This window comes from Oryza glaberrima, chromosome 2, assembly GCF_000147395.1.
Source record: "Oryza glaberrima chromosome 2, OglaRS2, whole genome shotgun sequence".
Classification (NCBI taxonomy): Eukaryota; Viridiplantae; Streptophyta; class Magnoliopsida; order Poales; family Poaceae; genus Oryza; species Oryza glaberrima.
The window spans coordinates 27,163,571-27,176,151 of record NC_068327.1 but is presented as its reverse complement, the minus strand read 5'-3'; the positions used below and the strand labels follow the sequence as shown (position 1 = coordinate 27,176,151).

The window sequence follows — 12,581 nt, the reverse complement described above, 5'->3', positions numbered from 1 at the left end:
GTAATGGTTGTATTGGTCGTACGGACCAGACTTTCTGAAAATCGCGTATAGATGATCTATGAAGCATTTTATAGAATAAATATATGTCATTTATAAAATGCTTCATAGATCATCTATACCTGATTTTCAGAAAGTCTATACCTGATTTTCAGAAAGTCTGGTTAGTACGACCAATACAACCATTACCGGTTGCGCTATGGCCAGACAGTGGGATGTACGGTCCTCTTCTAGGTACATAACGTATTTCATTTCTGCTGCTTCAATGTAGCAACTAACATAATACTAAATGCATCATATTATATACATGTGCATCCAGATGTTCGAGAAGACCTAATAAACGATATCTTCCTCCACAATCAGGTGAAGATTGCCCTAAGATGCAGGGCAATCAATCTACAACCGAGCGACACTGACACTACCTCATCTCCAAAGAGGGACTGATCTGAAAGTGAGCGTGAAATCGATGATGACAAATAAATATTCCATTTTCTTTTTTGCATTTGGTTGTCATGTAACAAAATAAACAATTAAGGTTTATTTCATGAATTAACAATGTATTGCTTACAATAATGTTATTTTTTACTTAGTTCCTACTATGATTCTTTAATAATGTATCAGTAAATGAGCAACAATAACCGTATTTTTTCTCAATTATATCTATCAATGTGTCTTCCACGTGCTCGCTCACTAGTATTTATAATATAGGACTAAATTTTATTTTGGGTCACCTTTTATTACCATTGTTTCACTTCAAATCAAACAAATATTTCATTTTGAACCGGGAAAATTTACCTTTATGGCACTTTGGACTACCCTCAACTATTTTATCTATATGCATCAACTTGTCATATGTCAAAGCAATAGTCTAGATGTAACCGTGGGTATTCATTGACGAGTAGGAAGCCGGTGTACTCAGAATTGTTTATATGATGGAAAAGAGAGTTGGGGTGGTCTAAAGTGGAACAAAAGGAATATTACCCGGTCCAAAGTGAAAACCTATGTTAAAGGGTGGTCCAAAATGAAATATCGGGTAATAAAAGGTCGCGCAAAATAAAATTTACTCTAAGTATAGCTAAAAATGAGACCACCTTCGCTTTGAAGGAGAAAAAGAATAATATGCCACTCCATTCGGTGGATTTCGACGAAATGCCACCCACTAGAATGTAAAGGATGAAATACCACTCACTGAGTTATTTTCGGGATATTTGGCCCCTTTGGAAGATTTTAAGACCAAAATACCCTGGGAAGAGAGGAAGAGAGAGGGGAGGGGGAGCACCGGGGAACATCGAGACGGCGGCGTCTGTGCTCGTTAGCGATGGGTGGTGAGGGCGTGCGGACGGACGACGATGGGGGAGGAGGACGGTGGTGCCGCGAGCAGCGGGCGGTGCCGAAGGAGGCGAGCGGTGAGCGCGTGCGCAGGTGGCGCCAGAAGCAGCAAGCATGGAGCACGCGCGCGGGCGGTGCCGGAGGCGGCAAGCTACAAGCGCGTGGGTAGGCAGCGCTGGAGAGCCCTCTGTGTCGTCGTCGCCTCCTTCTCCCTCCCATCGGCGCCGCCCTCATCCCCCAGTCGCCACCCTTCGCCACCCATCATCGCCGTCGTCTCTCCCATCAGCGTCGTTGTCTTCCTCCTCCCATCAGCATCGTCGTCTTCCTCCCCCCGTCCTCTGTCGCAGCTAACGCCCCGCGCTCGCCGCGGGGAAGCATGAGCTCCGTCGGGCTCAACCTTCCCCGCTCCTCCCTCTTTCTCTTTATCCACATCCAAGGGTATTTTGGTCTTAAAATCCTCCAAAGTGACAAAACGTCCTGAAAGTAACCTATTAAGTGGCATTTTATTTTTTGTATTGTAGTTGGTGGCATTTTGTCGAGACCCACCGAATGGAGTGGCATATTGTCATTTTTCTCCGCTTTTTTGAAGACCTAGTAATCTATTTATTATATTATCAAGACAACTTTGAAATGAGACACCATGTTAGCTATAAAGGTTAGAAATTCTCACATTGATCGGAGAAAAAAAGGTCTTAACTGTTATATCATGATGGGTTTGAATTGTAACGGCATACAAAATACAATTATAACTATAGAAATAGATTTCTATAAGTTAAGAGTTATATATGAGAACTAAACCTATATAGAAGTTAAGAGTTGTATACAAAATCTAAATATACTTCTACATGTAATGGTACCTATATATACTCCTTTAAAAAACACTAGTGGTGGCAGCAGTGAATCTGCCATTGCCACTCCACCACTCCTATAACTTGTATAAGTTTTATATCATGGAATAGTCCAGTGTGTGTTTCAAACAAGTAAACACCATATATTTAAATAAGTAAATAAGTGGTACTAACATATTTGATAAAAAAAATCTCTATGACATATTATAATGTATTTTCTTTTACCCATAGCAACACATGGGTATTTTGCTAATAGAAATAAATTTTCAGGGTTGTATATTAAATCTAGTTCTACGTGAATTATCATTATTAATCATAGGAAAAGAAAAAAAATATGCGCCACTTAGTTTAGAGTTAGTTTGTCCGCTATTGGAGGATGTAAGGGCATCCACAATAGAGTTCAAAAGTGGTCGTCCATATGCAATATAATATTTCATTCAACTAGCTAGTAACATTGTGGAACTAGTCCATAGCAAAGAAATAACAAAAGCTAACCATAAGCATATGGGCTGCCCATAAAGCATAAAATATATTATTTGTCTCTACTTCTTCTCTCCTCCTAATACTATTTGCTATCTGTATACATTGGGAAGGTTACAATAGTTAAAGTCCATATATGTGGGTCCCATCTATATGGACTACTTTTGCTATATACATTGTTGTTGCCCTGAGGAGGTTTTGAGGTGAAAACAAAGGTGGTTTTGGTCTCTAGGGGCAAATATGCATCACGTGAAAGTTTATAATTAAAGGTTAACCATGAGTTCAACAGTTCAAGTTTGAAAATTGCATATTTTTCCTTTGTATAGTTGTTGACGTGAAAAACATACGCTGGCTTGGGAGATCTGCTTAGCTCTAGTGCAGGTCCAAATCTTGGTGAGGTGCGGGCGTGCTAGTCAGTTTGATCCTGCAACTGACAAGGTATGAAAATAGTAGATCAAATTGTCGATCGGCTGACAAGCCGATAGAGTAGTTCTAGCCGATGTCGATATTAGCCGATAGCGATAGGGTTTTGAGCTATCGGTTATGTGTTTGATGTAGAATCTGACACTTGATATAAATAAAGGCGATCGACTGATAATGATATAATATAACAATAATAATATCCAGTAGAAACCAGTTGGCTAGCAATGATATGATAGAATGAGCACTGATCCGAAGGTTAAAGCATACATCGGCTGGAGGTCCGATGCCATAAAATCCACGAGATTAGATTAAACAGTAAAGTCTTTGTTATTATCGGCTAAATCCAACTTATATGCAATCCTTGTAAGCCAATGCAACGTCCAGATAATTCATCGGCTGAAACCCTGAGGAAACCCTTATTGGCAGTCAACAAGCAGGCTAGAGATTATGGTTCTAAGCACAACTTGGTAGATCAAACTTAACTGATGCAGCACTAAGTATGAAAAGAAACATAATATCTAGACAATCGAGCCCTTGACTGATTTTCAGGGTGATAGATGCCTTAGCTAATCTAATCTAGTAAAACAATTTAGCCGATACCGACGGAAACCCTAAAGCGAGAGACAATTGATAGAGTTCCGCCTAAAGCGAGAGACAACCGATATAGCTAAATTGAGATACTAAGACTAGATTAACTAAGACATATGATAAATAACCAGGCAAATATATCAACCAAACCAGAGTAATCCAAGAGGTCGAATGTACTGATGTAGCCTTGAACAACACCGACGTAGATACGATTGCCTGGGCCGGTGGAACATTGGATTTACCCCTTCGCCGGAGATCAAAACCGATGCAGCCCAGCGTCAGGTGCTAAGTCCTGCCGGACGATAAAATAAAGTAGAAAAGACAAAAGGTGGCGATGCGCCGAATTGTATTGATCGTGAGAGAGATCTTACAATGACCCCGGGTGTACATATTTATACCCATGGGGAGATACAGTCCTTGTAGTACAAGAAAGAAACTTTCCTAAAGATAAAAGGAATACATAAAGGCCTTATAGGACACTAAACACATTTTCCTAGAGATAAAAGGAAACTAATAAACTATTACTAATTAATAGATAACTTGTCATACCGTATCCTTCTTGATAAGCTTTGTTTAATAGATTAATTTCCTTAACCGAATATAGCAAGAATCCGACTATTGGCGATGTGATAATTCAAATTTCACTGTTGACAATAGTTTAAGGTGAAGATATTATCTCCTTCATATGCGACCATTTATTTTTCAGATGATTCGATCGGCATAGCTTTTTATCTTAGTACGTTACTAACAACTAGCATGGTGGTCCGCGCAGATTGCACGGCTAGCATCATTATATTTCTCTTATATAATAGCATATATGTTTTCTCATTATATTATTAAAATATATTACAATGACGACATAATTTTAAATTTTGCAATGACTTTTCAAAACTACTAATGTGTAATAACTACTCTAGTCACCTCTTCTAATATTCCTTATTTTTTAATTCTGAATTTTAGCTATTTCTAAATTGTATTTCTATATGGACTCTGCTTTTTTCTTTTTCTCTGATTAATGTGAGAATTTCTATGCCATGAGAGTGAACGTGGAGGCTCCTTTTTATTCCGAATTTTAGTTGGTTTTAAATTTCAATATGAACTCTACTCTACTTCTAATATTCCTTATTTTTTAATTCCAAATTTCTATTTTTTTCTTAATTGTATTTCTATATAAACTCTATACTCTACTTCTAATATTTCTTATTTCGGTTATTTCCTAATTGTATTTCTATATGCTATTATACAATTCGGCTTACCTTACTAAAAGGAAGTGCCCAGTTTTACTCGGTCTAAAAGTGTAATTTGGTGCTTCAGGTGAAAAATCTTTCTGTTGTGTCGCACCTGTGTAGTTTCGTGGCTCTCTGTTTCTCGTCCACAACAACCGTCACGCTGATCCGAGAGAAAGGTGGCGCTGTGCTAGCTTTTGATCACACTCCAAAAAGCCCACCCTAAGGCGGCTACACATCGTGTGTGGCTCAGTGCCTAGCTTAGGCTTGAAAAGTGGCATCCACCCCCAAATCACCGATTCGCTATTACCTCGACACATCGATCAAACATGAAACACACTCCCATCGTGCGTAGCAACATAGCATATACAAGATACAACATGCAAACCTGCACGTCGAGCTGCAGCCGTGCGTGCATAGCTGCTTACCGCTGGGTCGTATTCGTACATCTCGTGTAACCTACCGTTCAGTTACGCTTGGTTCGCCCCCCATGTGATATAGTGATATGTGCTGCGGAAAGGCGCCGCTGCCATGTGCGAAGTGGCTGCTTTTGGGCTCTCGCACCACTACAACAAAAAAGGGACTATACGTACTTCCGCAGCATGGAGGCTACTGAAAGGCGAGAAATTCTCTCGGCAAGCCGTCCTCGGCAAGAGCAAGATCGCATCGTCTTTCGAATATCTCACGGCTCATCACCAGTAGTCACCGGTGTTCCTTTCCGCATCTCGCACCGGTACAACACGTCGCAAATAAGATGAAGCTGAAATTGTTCGGCTAGGCTCAAGCCATATCGAACGAGCCCCACGTCGCAAATTTGGAGCGGCAACCCGGCAAGCGTTTCTGCGCGCTTTCTGTGAGGGGGAGAATGTGCGTCCTCTGGGCGTGTTTCCCGTCTCGGGTCGCGGCGGCCATGCACAGTTTTGCACACACGCCATGTAAAAGAGAAAAAAAGAACGGTGGTGAGGGAAGGGAAATGCCCAAGCGTGACCACCACTAGCATAAACGGGAAAAGCTGGTTGCCTGCACGCATGAGAGAACATGTAGGCTGTGGCAGCGTGACACATGTAGATGTAGCGAGAGAAACGCCGAAAGTATCTGTACCAGGATTGTTTCGTGTGGCTCCTGGCTCGGACATCTGTCCCTTGCTCGCAACCTTTTGCTACCAAAAAAAAGTGTTCCACTCTCTGGGTTGTGTTGTGGGTGCTACTACTAAGGATTATAGTGCCAATCGCATAAATCTTTCCCTGGAACCCTTGAGAGTTGGGTGTATGCTATTATGCTGCTCACTCACGAGACAAGTGAAATATTTAGAATGTATTTTTGTGTCTAATCAAGGCTTTAGTTCGTGGCATTCCTCTATGAGGAAGTTTCTTTTTAACAACCATAAATCAATGTTAGTCTAAATCTCGATTCTGAGATTTAAAACCGTATACTATCAGCTTTTAACCATCTCAGTGGTTCTGAAGTTCATCCATTAGAAGGGCCATGTGTGATTTTTAGCTGGCGTCGTCACTTTTAGAGATTTTGGGAGTGTAGCGTGGTTTGGCCCCTTCCCGCTGCTCGGGGTCTGTTTCTAGCCATCGTAGTTTCTCTAAGCTTCAACTTTTTTCATTTGCTTTTTCTCCCTCCCCCTAGCATAAGTTGGTCTGGCTGACTGCGTCGTATAAATAAAACTATTTTTCTTTTAATATATTGACGTGCAATTCTTTCACGCGTTCGCGAAAAAAAAAAGCTTTTAATGTTTTAAGAGGCTGTTCATTTCAACCTTGTACCTATTTTAGAGTGGCTTTGAATGATACGTCACTAACGTGGCTACGTGGTCCGCTTGCAGTCTTGCACCAAGTGATGTACGTTGCAGATCTGTCTTATGAAACTGGTTTTTTTTATACAATTTTAAATTCAAAACTAGTTTTGTTCTGAGTAGGCTGAAATTGGATGGTTTAAAAGTTGAAATTAAATAGGAGTATATGGCTTCAAAGTTAAGGCTCGATTTCAAACTTCGTGGAATTTCAAGTTGTAAAATGGGCTTTTCCTTAATTTGTTTGACCTAGCACATTGGAGAAGTCGATGTATGCTGCTATTTTACTATTGCCTATAGCAAAACACAATTATACTATAGTAGTTCCCTGCGCAATTGCACCGGTGCTAATTGTATTGTATCTGAAATGTAGAACTTTCTCTTAGTTCTACCCTTGTGCTTATTTCTAAAAAAGAAAATTGTATTTATGGTGCAGCAAGAGTAGAATAGCTTCATCTTTTCGTTTATGCTTATAATTATCAGCCAAAATTTAAATTTTCAAACTTAAATTTAAAGCTGATTTTAGGGTTTTTTTCATTAAAGTTTATTTTTTTAGCCTTTACTTTAGATCGCTAAGAAAAATTTTATTTACAAATTACTTTCCGTTCGTAAATATGTCGTTTGGTTTATTCTAGCCAAACGATGGGGACAGAAGGTATTTCCGCTTAATTTGTTTGTGACTTGAGATATACAGTAGTACTATCGAAAGAGAGCATTATCAGTCCCACTTAAAACCCTCTTCCGCCAAAGTGTGGGAGCCCAAAGCAGAGGTCCTACTACTCTCATTTTCTCAAGTCTCAAGTGACTTATGCCTTTGTTTTTTTTCCCCAGAATTCCATCCATTTTTTCAAAGACCAAAAGTCGGCAAGCAACTGCCCGCGGGAGCTCTATATAAAGCAAGCAAACCAACCCCATCCTACACTACCTCACACGCCTCTCGCGCTGCTCAATCTCCCACACTGCTCGGCAGCTTAGCTAGCTCGCGGCTCGCTTGATCACGCCATTTTTCTTCGATTCGATCGATCTCCTGGTGTGCCAGCCATGGCGAGAATGCTCCTTGAGGCGGCCGCCTCCGGCTCGGTGGAGGACTCACTCAACTCGGACCTCGTCGTCATCCTCGCCGGGCTGCTCTGCGCGCTCATCTGCGTCCTCGGCCTCGGCCTCGTCGCCCGGTGCGCGTGCACGCGCCGCTGGGCGCGGGCCGCCGGCGGCGGGACAGCGGCTGGCGGCGGCGGCGGTGGCGCCGCCGCGGCGAACAAGGGCGTCAAGAAGGAGGTGCTGCGGTCGCTCCCGACCGTGACGTACGTCTCCGACGGCGGCGGCGGCGAGGCGGAGGAGTGCGCCATCTGCCTCGTGGAGTTCGAGGACGGGCAGGCCGTGCGCGTGCTGCCGCAGTGCGACCACCGCTTCCACGCCGCCTGCATCGACACGTGGCTGCGCGCGCACTCGTCGTGCCCGTCGTGCCGCCGCGTGCTCGTCGCCGCCGAGATGCCCCCCGGCGAGCGGTGCGGCCGCTGCGGCGCGCGCTCCGGCGGCCGCGGCATCGGCGCGCTGCTCTTGAATTACTGGAAGGCGCCGGCCTGCGACGCCGAGGGGCCAGAGTTGGCGTAGTGGCATGCGCACTAACTCTGCGTCTGTCTGGTCTTTAACCAAGATGGGAAAAAAAGAAGACATCATTAGACAGACATTAACCAGTGTGCAACCTCATTGGTTAATCTCTATTGATTTCTTTTCTTTCTTCCCTTTTCTTGGTTTTCATTTAGCCTTGTAGATTCCATTCTTTTTTAGGTTTTGCCTGTGAGTACCAGTGAGTAGTGTGACTAGCTAGCAATGGTGAGCATTTGGTAGCATCAGCTACCAGGATGTATGTAAGCACCGATTTGTTGGGGGGAAATGTGTGAAAAATTGCTGTAACTTATTTGCACATATATTGGAATTTTATACGCAGTTATCTTTAACTGCGATGTTGAATCCAAATTTGGTACTGCTGGTAACACTTTTGTTTTGGCCTGCAATGCTTCATGACTTCATGTGCAATTTTCATTTCGAAAAATGTCCATAACAATGAGCACATGGGACCATGAGACAATTTAGCAGTTATTTGTAAGATCTGTGCTTTTCACTTTTAGAAAAAGCCTTTGTGAAGATCCCTAGTTATTTCGGTTGCTCAAGTAGCCGAGTGTGTGTTTGTTCGAAATTAGTTGTGTGTTAAAATTACGTTGAGAAGTGCTACGGAAAGAAAATAATTACTATGTGCTTTCTTAGTTGATCTTCATAAAATTTGTCCAATTATTATAGCAGGATTACAGAATCACAGTTTTTTTTTGAATATTTTAAAATTTAAAGTTCCAAAACTTTTTTTTAAAAAAAAACAAGCTTTTTGACCACACTACTAGAGGTAGCGTTGCAAGGCAACATTGACAACAGTAGTGTCATGCCATCGCGAGTAGCATGGAGAAATATTTGCCAGTCCATGATTTTTCACCGAGATGATAATGTTTTCTTGCCATGCTAATTAAATTGGTGTTGTAAATAGGTTCAGATCTAGAAATGAGCTTTCGATGGGTTTATTTTTAAAAATTAAATTTAGAAAGGTTTTAAAAAAATCCAGAATCGTGAGTGTTGTTATGGCCCACTAGGATACCTGGCCATTCTTGTAGGATCGAATTGAAAAAAAAAGATTGCATAATAACGAGTAAACAAAATAATACACTTTTTAATGGCAATAAGCAAAAAAGCATTTTCGGAGAGGCAGAGACAATGAAGACTTGAAGAGCCATGTTTGGACTCTTGCACTGTTGTTTACCACCTTTTGGAGGATCTTAAGGATAAGCATATGCCTTGACATGGAATGATTAATTAATACTCTCTTCGTAATCATAAAGAAAGTCATTTAGAACAATGTTTAAGTCAAACCTTGGGAATATAAATCATGAATAACTCTCAAGTTGTTGAGTTTGAAAATGTAAAAATTATATGAATATATTTGTCTTAAAATATATTTTCATAAAAGTATACATATATTTTTTCTCGAACGCGCAAAAGGATTGCACGTCAATATATTAAAAGAATAGAATGTTTGTCACACGACGCAATCAGTCAGACCGACTTATGCCAAGAAAGGGGGAAAAAAGACTAAAATAAAGAAGAGACGAAAAACTACTGTGACGGCTACACACAACTCCAAATAGCTGGGAGGGGGCAGAGCCACTACCTTCCCAGGAGAACCCAAAAATAGCGATACCAGCTAAAGACCAAAGGTGGCCCTCAGAGAGGATGGACTCAAGGAAAAGTATACATATATCACTTTTTAATAAATATTTTTATAGAAATAAGAAGTCAAAGTTGTGTTTTGAAGATCGTGTCACTGTCCAAAATGACTTCATTTTATGAGTACGGAGAGAGTAACTTGTAACCGTGTTTAACATCAAATGTAGGGAGTAAGGTGGTGTTTGGATCCAGGGACTTAACTTTAGTCCCTTTATTTAGACACTAATTTAGAGTATTAAATATAGACTACTTACAAAACTAATTACATAAATGAAAGCTATTTCGCGAGACAAATTTTTTTAAGCCTAATTAATCCATAATTAGAGAATGTTTACTGTAGCATCACATATGCTAATCATGGATTAATTATGCTCAATAGATTCGTCTCGCGAATTAGTCCAAAATTATGGATGGGTTTTATTAATAGTCTACGTTTAATATTTATAATTAGTGTCCAAATATCCGATGTGATAGTTAGTCCCATCTAAACAGGGCCTAAGACTATGCCAAAGTGGAAACTGATGCAGAGGATGAGTCCCGCTCTGAGGCTCTATCCGCTCTTGGATCCGAAAGAGCCGGTCACTGGCGCACTCACAATTCCACATCCCCTCCAAGATTCATGATTGGTTGAAGCGGCCCGGCGAAACAAACGCATGTAAAATGAATTGCAAATACCTTGATTTCCTAATGCACATGTCAGTAGTTTAGTCGCTGAAAGAGCAAAGTGTCCAGCAAGCAAAATACAAAATAGCCACACAATGACACAAACTCAAGCACTTGCAGCAGTAGTTTGGTCAACCAATATCTGAGCACCTTCTTCTGATCGTAAGTCAAATCAGTAATATTGTTTAATGCAAAAGATAAGATGAGAATGTGCACCTTCTGTATTATGGATTGGATAGATTTCCCGTTCACGAATTAGTGGCGTTGGTTAGGCTACAGGTGAGGTGGGCTTCCCTGGCACCATGGCCAACCACAAGCTCACAAATCAAGCTCTTTCCTTTGCAATAAAATAGTTGAAATCTCTTTGTTTGATCGTCTCTTCATTGCACGCTGTTCTTGGCGCTTTTTCCAGCCGACCTCTTATCTGATAGTATAACCATAAAATACATCTCAGAGAATTCTAGTCTCTGTCTGATGGCATTAAGAATGAAATCTTGTTGCCTCCCCCAATACGGTCGGATGCTTCCTCGCACAAGGGGTAAAGTACATCCTGATAACGATCGAAATGGACAGGTGGAAAACGAAAGCAAAGGTAAGATCACACGTGGAAAATTTACTTTCAAGAAGATGACACCGGAAATCGGAATGGAAGCTTCACTGTCAGAGATGATTCGTGCAAATGCTTGCTGGGATTCTTCCTCCGGCTTAGTGCTGTGGCGCATCAAGTCAAGCTAGCTACACTAGGAAGCAAGTAGCAAGCCCTGAACCACTCACTCAACCGACTGAGCGACTGAAGGCTTTGACGTGAGCACTACCGATCGAGAAATTTGTTAACGATATCTCATATCTCCCTCCCTGATCCTGATGGAGATGGAACGCGCGTATTATTGAGGTCACGGAGGGAGACAAGTGCAGATGTTGCCGCGCTGGCCCCGGTTAACTATAAGCTGCGCTGCATGTGGAGTGGAGTCAACGCGGGGGGGGGGGGGGGGGGGGGATCCGCTGATAGGGGCGTGTTGAGCTGCACCGCGTATTTTTCAACCAAAGTGCACACGAGTGGCGACGGGGTCCGATGGCCAAGTTGGACGGTGGACGCAGCCGGGGTCAACGTACGCCGCGGGCGCCATTTGCGTGTATGTTGTGTGCAGTGGATGGATGGATGCGTGGGCGCGCCGCGCGCGTGTGGAGCAGTGGGAGAGAGAGAGAGGGACGCTCGCGGCGTTCGTGGCGGTTGGCGCGACTGCTGAGGAGGGCGCATTACCGGTGGGTGTTCGTTGGCGACGACGCTGAAACGAGAGGGGATGATGCATTGGTGGAGTTTGTTCGGTTTGTCCACAGATTGTGGCATATATGAGCCAGAAACCCGGGGGCGGACGAGACGACTGTGCGTTGGGCCCTTGACCCCTGTGGCCATGCCATGATTTGCAAGTTGCAGCCGCAAGCCAGCCCGTCCGCTACGGGGCGAGCCGGCGAGCTTACTCAGGCTACCGCATCAAGGCATTCAGGCACGCGTCCGTTGGCGTTGATAGCTAGCTCCAGCATCCCCACGTCTCGACGTCGACGAGATTGGGGGACAGCGGCGGCGCGCGTGCCGTACATATTGGTAGTACATCACCGTGCACTGATCCATCTCTCATCTGCCTCGGCCGGCCGACCGACTGACCACCACGTCGTAATCCGGTAATCCCTTCTTTCTCATCTCTTCCTCAAGTCGAGCCGTTGCACGCTAATTAAAGAAGCTTCGATGGACCTGCGTGGAGCAATCTGAATTCTGAAAGCACGCAGGCCGGCATCGTGCACAGCAACAACTCAGCAACAGGGCAACAGCAAGTCCCTCCGGGATCCCGAGTTTTCGTCTCTTAAACGTTTATTTAAGGGTTTAGGCTGTGTTTAGTTCAACACAAAGTTTAGATTTTGGTTGAAATTGAAGATGATGTGACTGAAAAGTTGTGTGTGTAT

The 12,581-nt window shown here is 42.8% G+C and overlaps 1 protein-coding gene across 1 annotated transcript; it reads left to right on the top strand.

The window, feature by feature from the left end:
* Positions 1–7,531: 7,531 nt before the first annotated feature.
* On the top strand, positions 7,532–8,666 carry LOC127761053 (RING-H2 finger protein ATL80-like). The gene has a single exon (XM_052285260.1). It carries the CDS (start codon positions 7,731–7,733, stop codon positions 8,298–8,300), a length of 570 nt encoding a protein of 189 aa, XP_052141220.1. The 5' UTR covers positions 7,532–7,730; the 3' UTR covers positions 8,301–8,666.
* Positions 8,667–12,581: the final 3,915 nt, after the last annotated feature.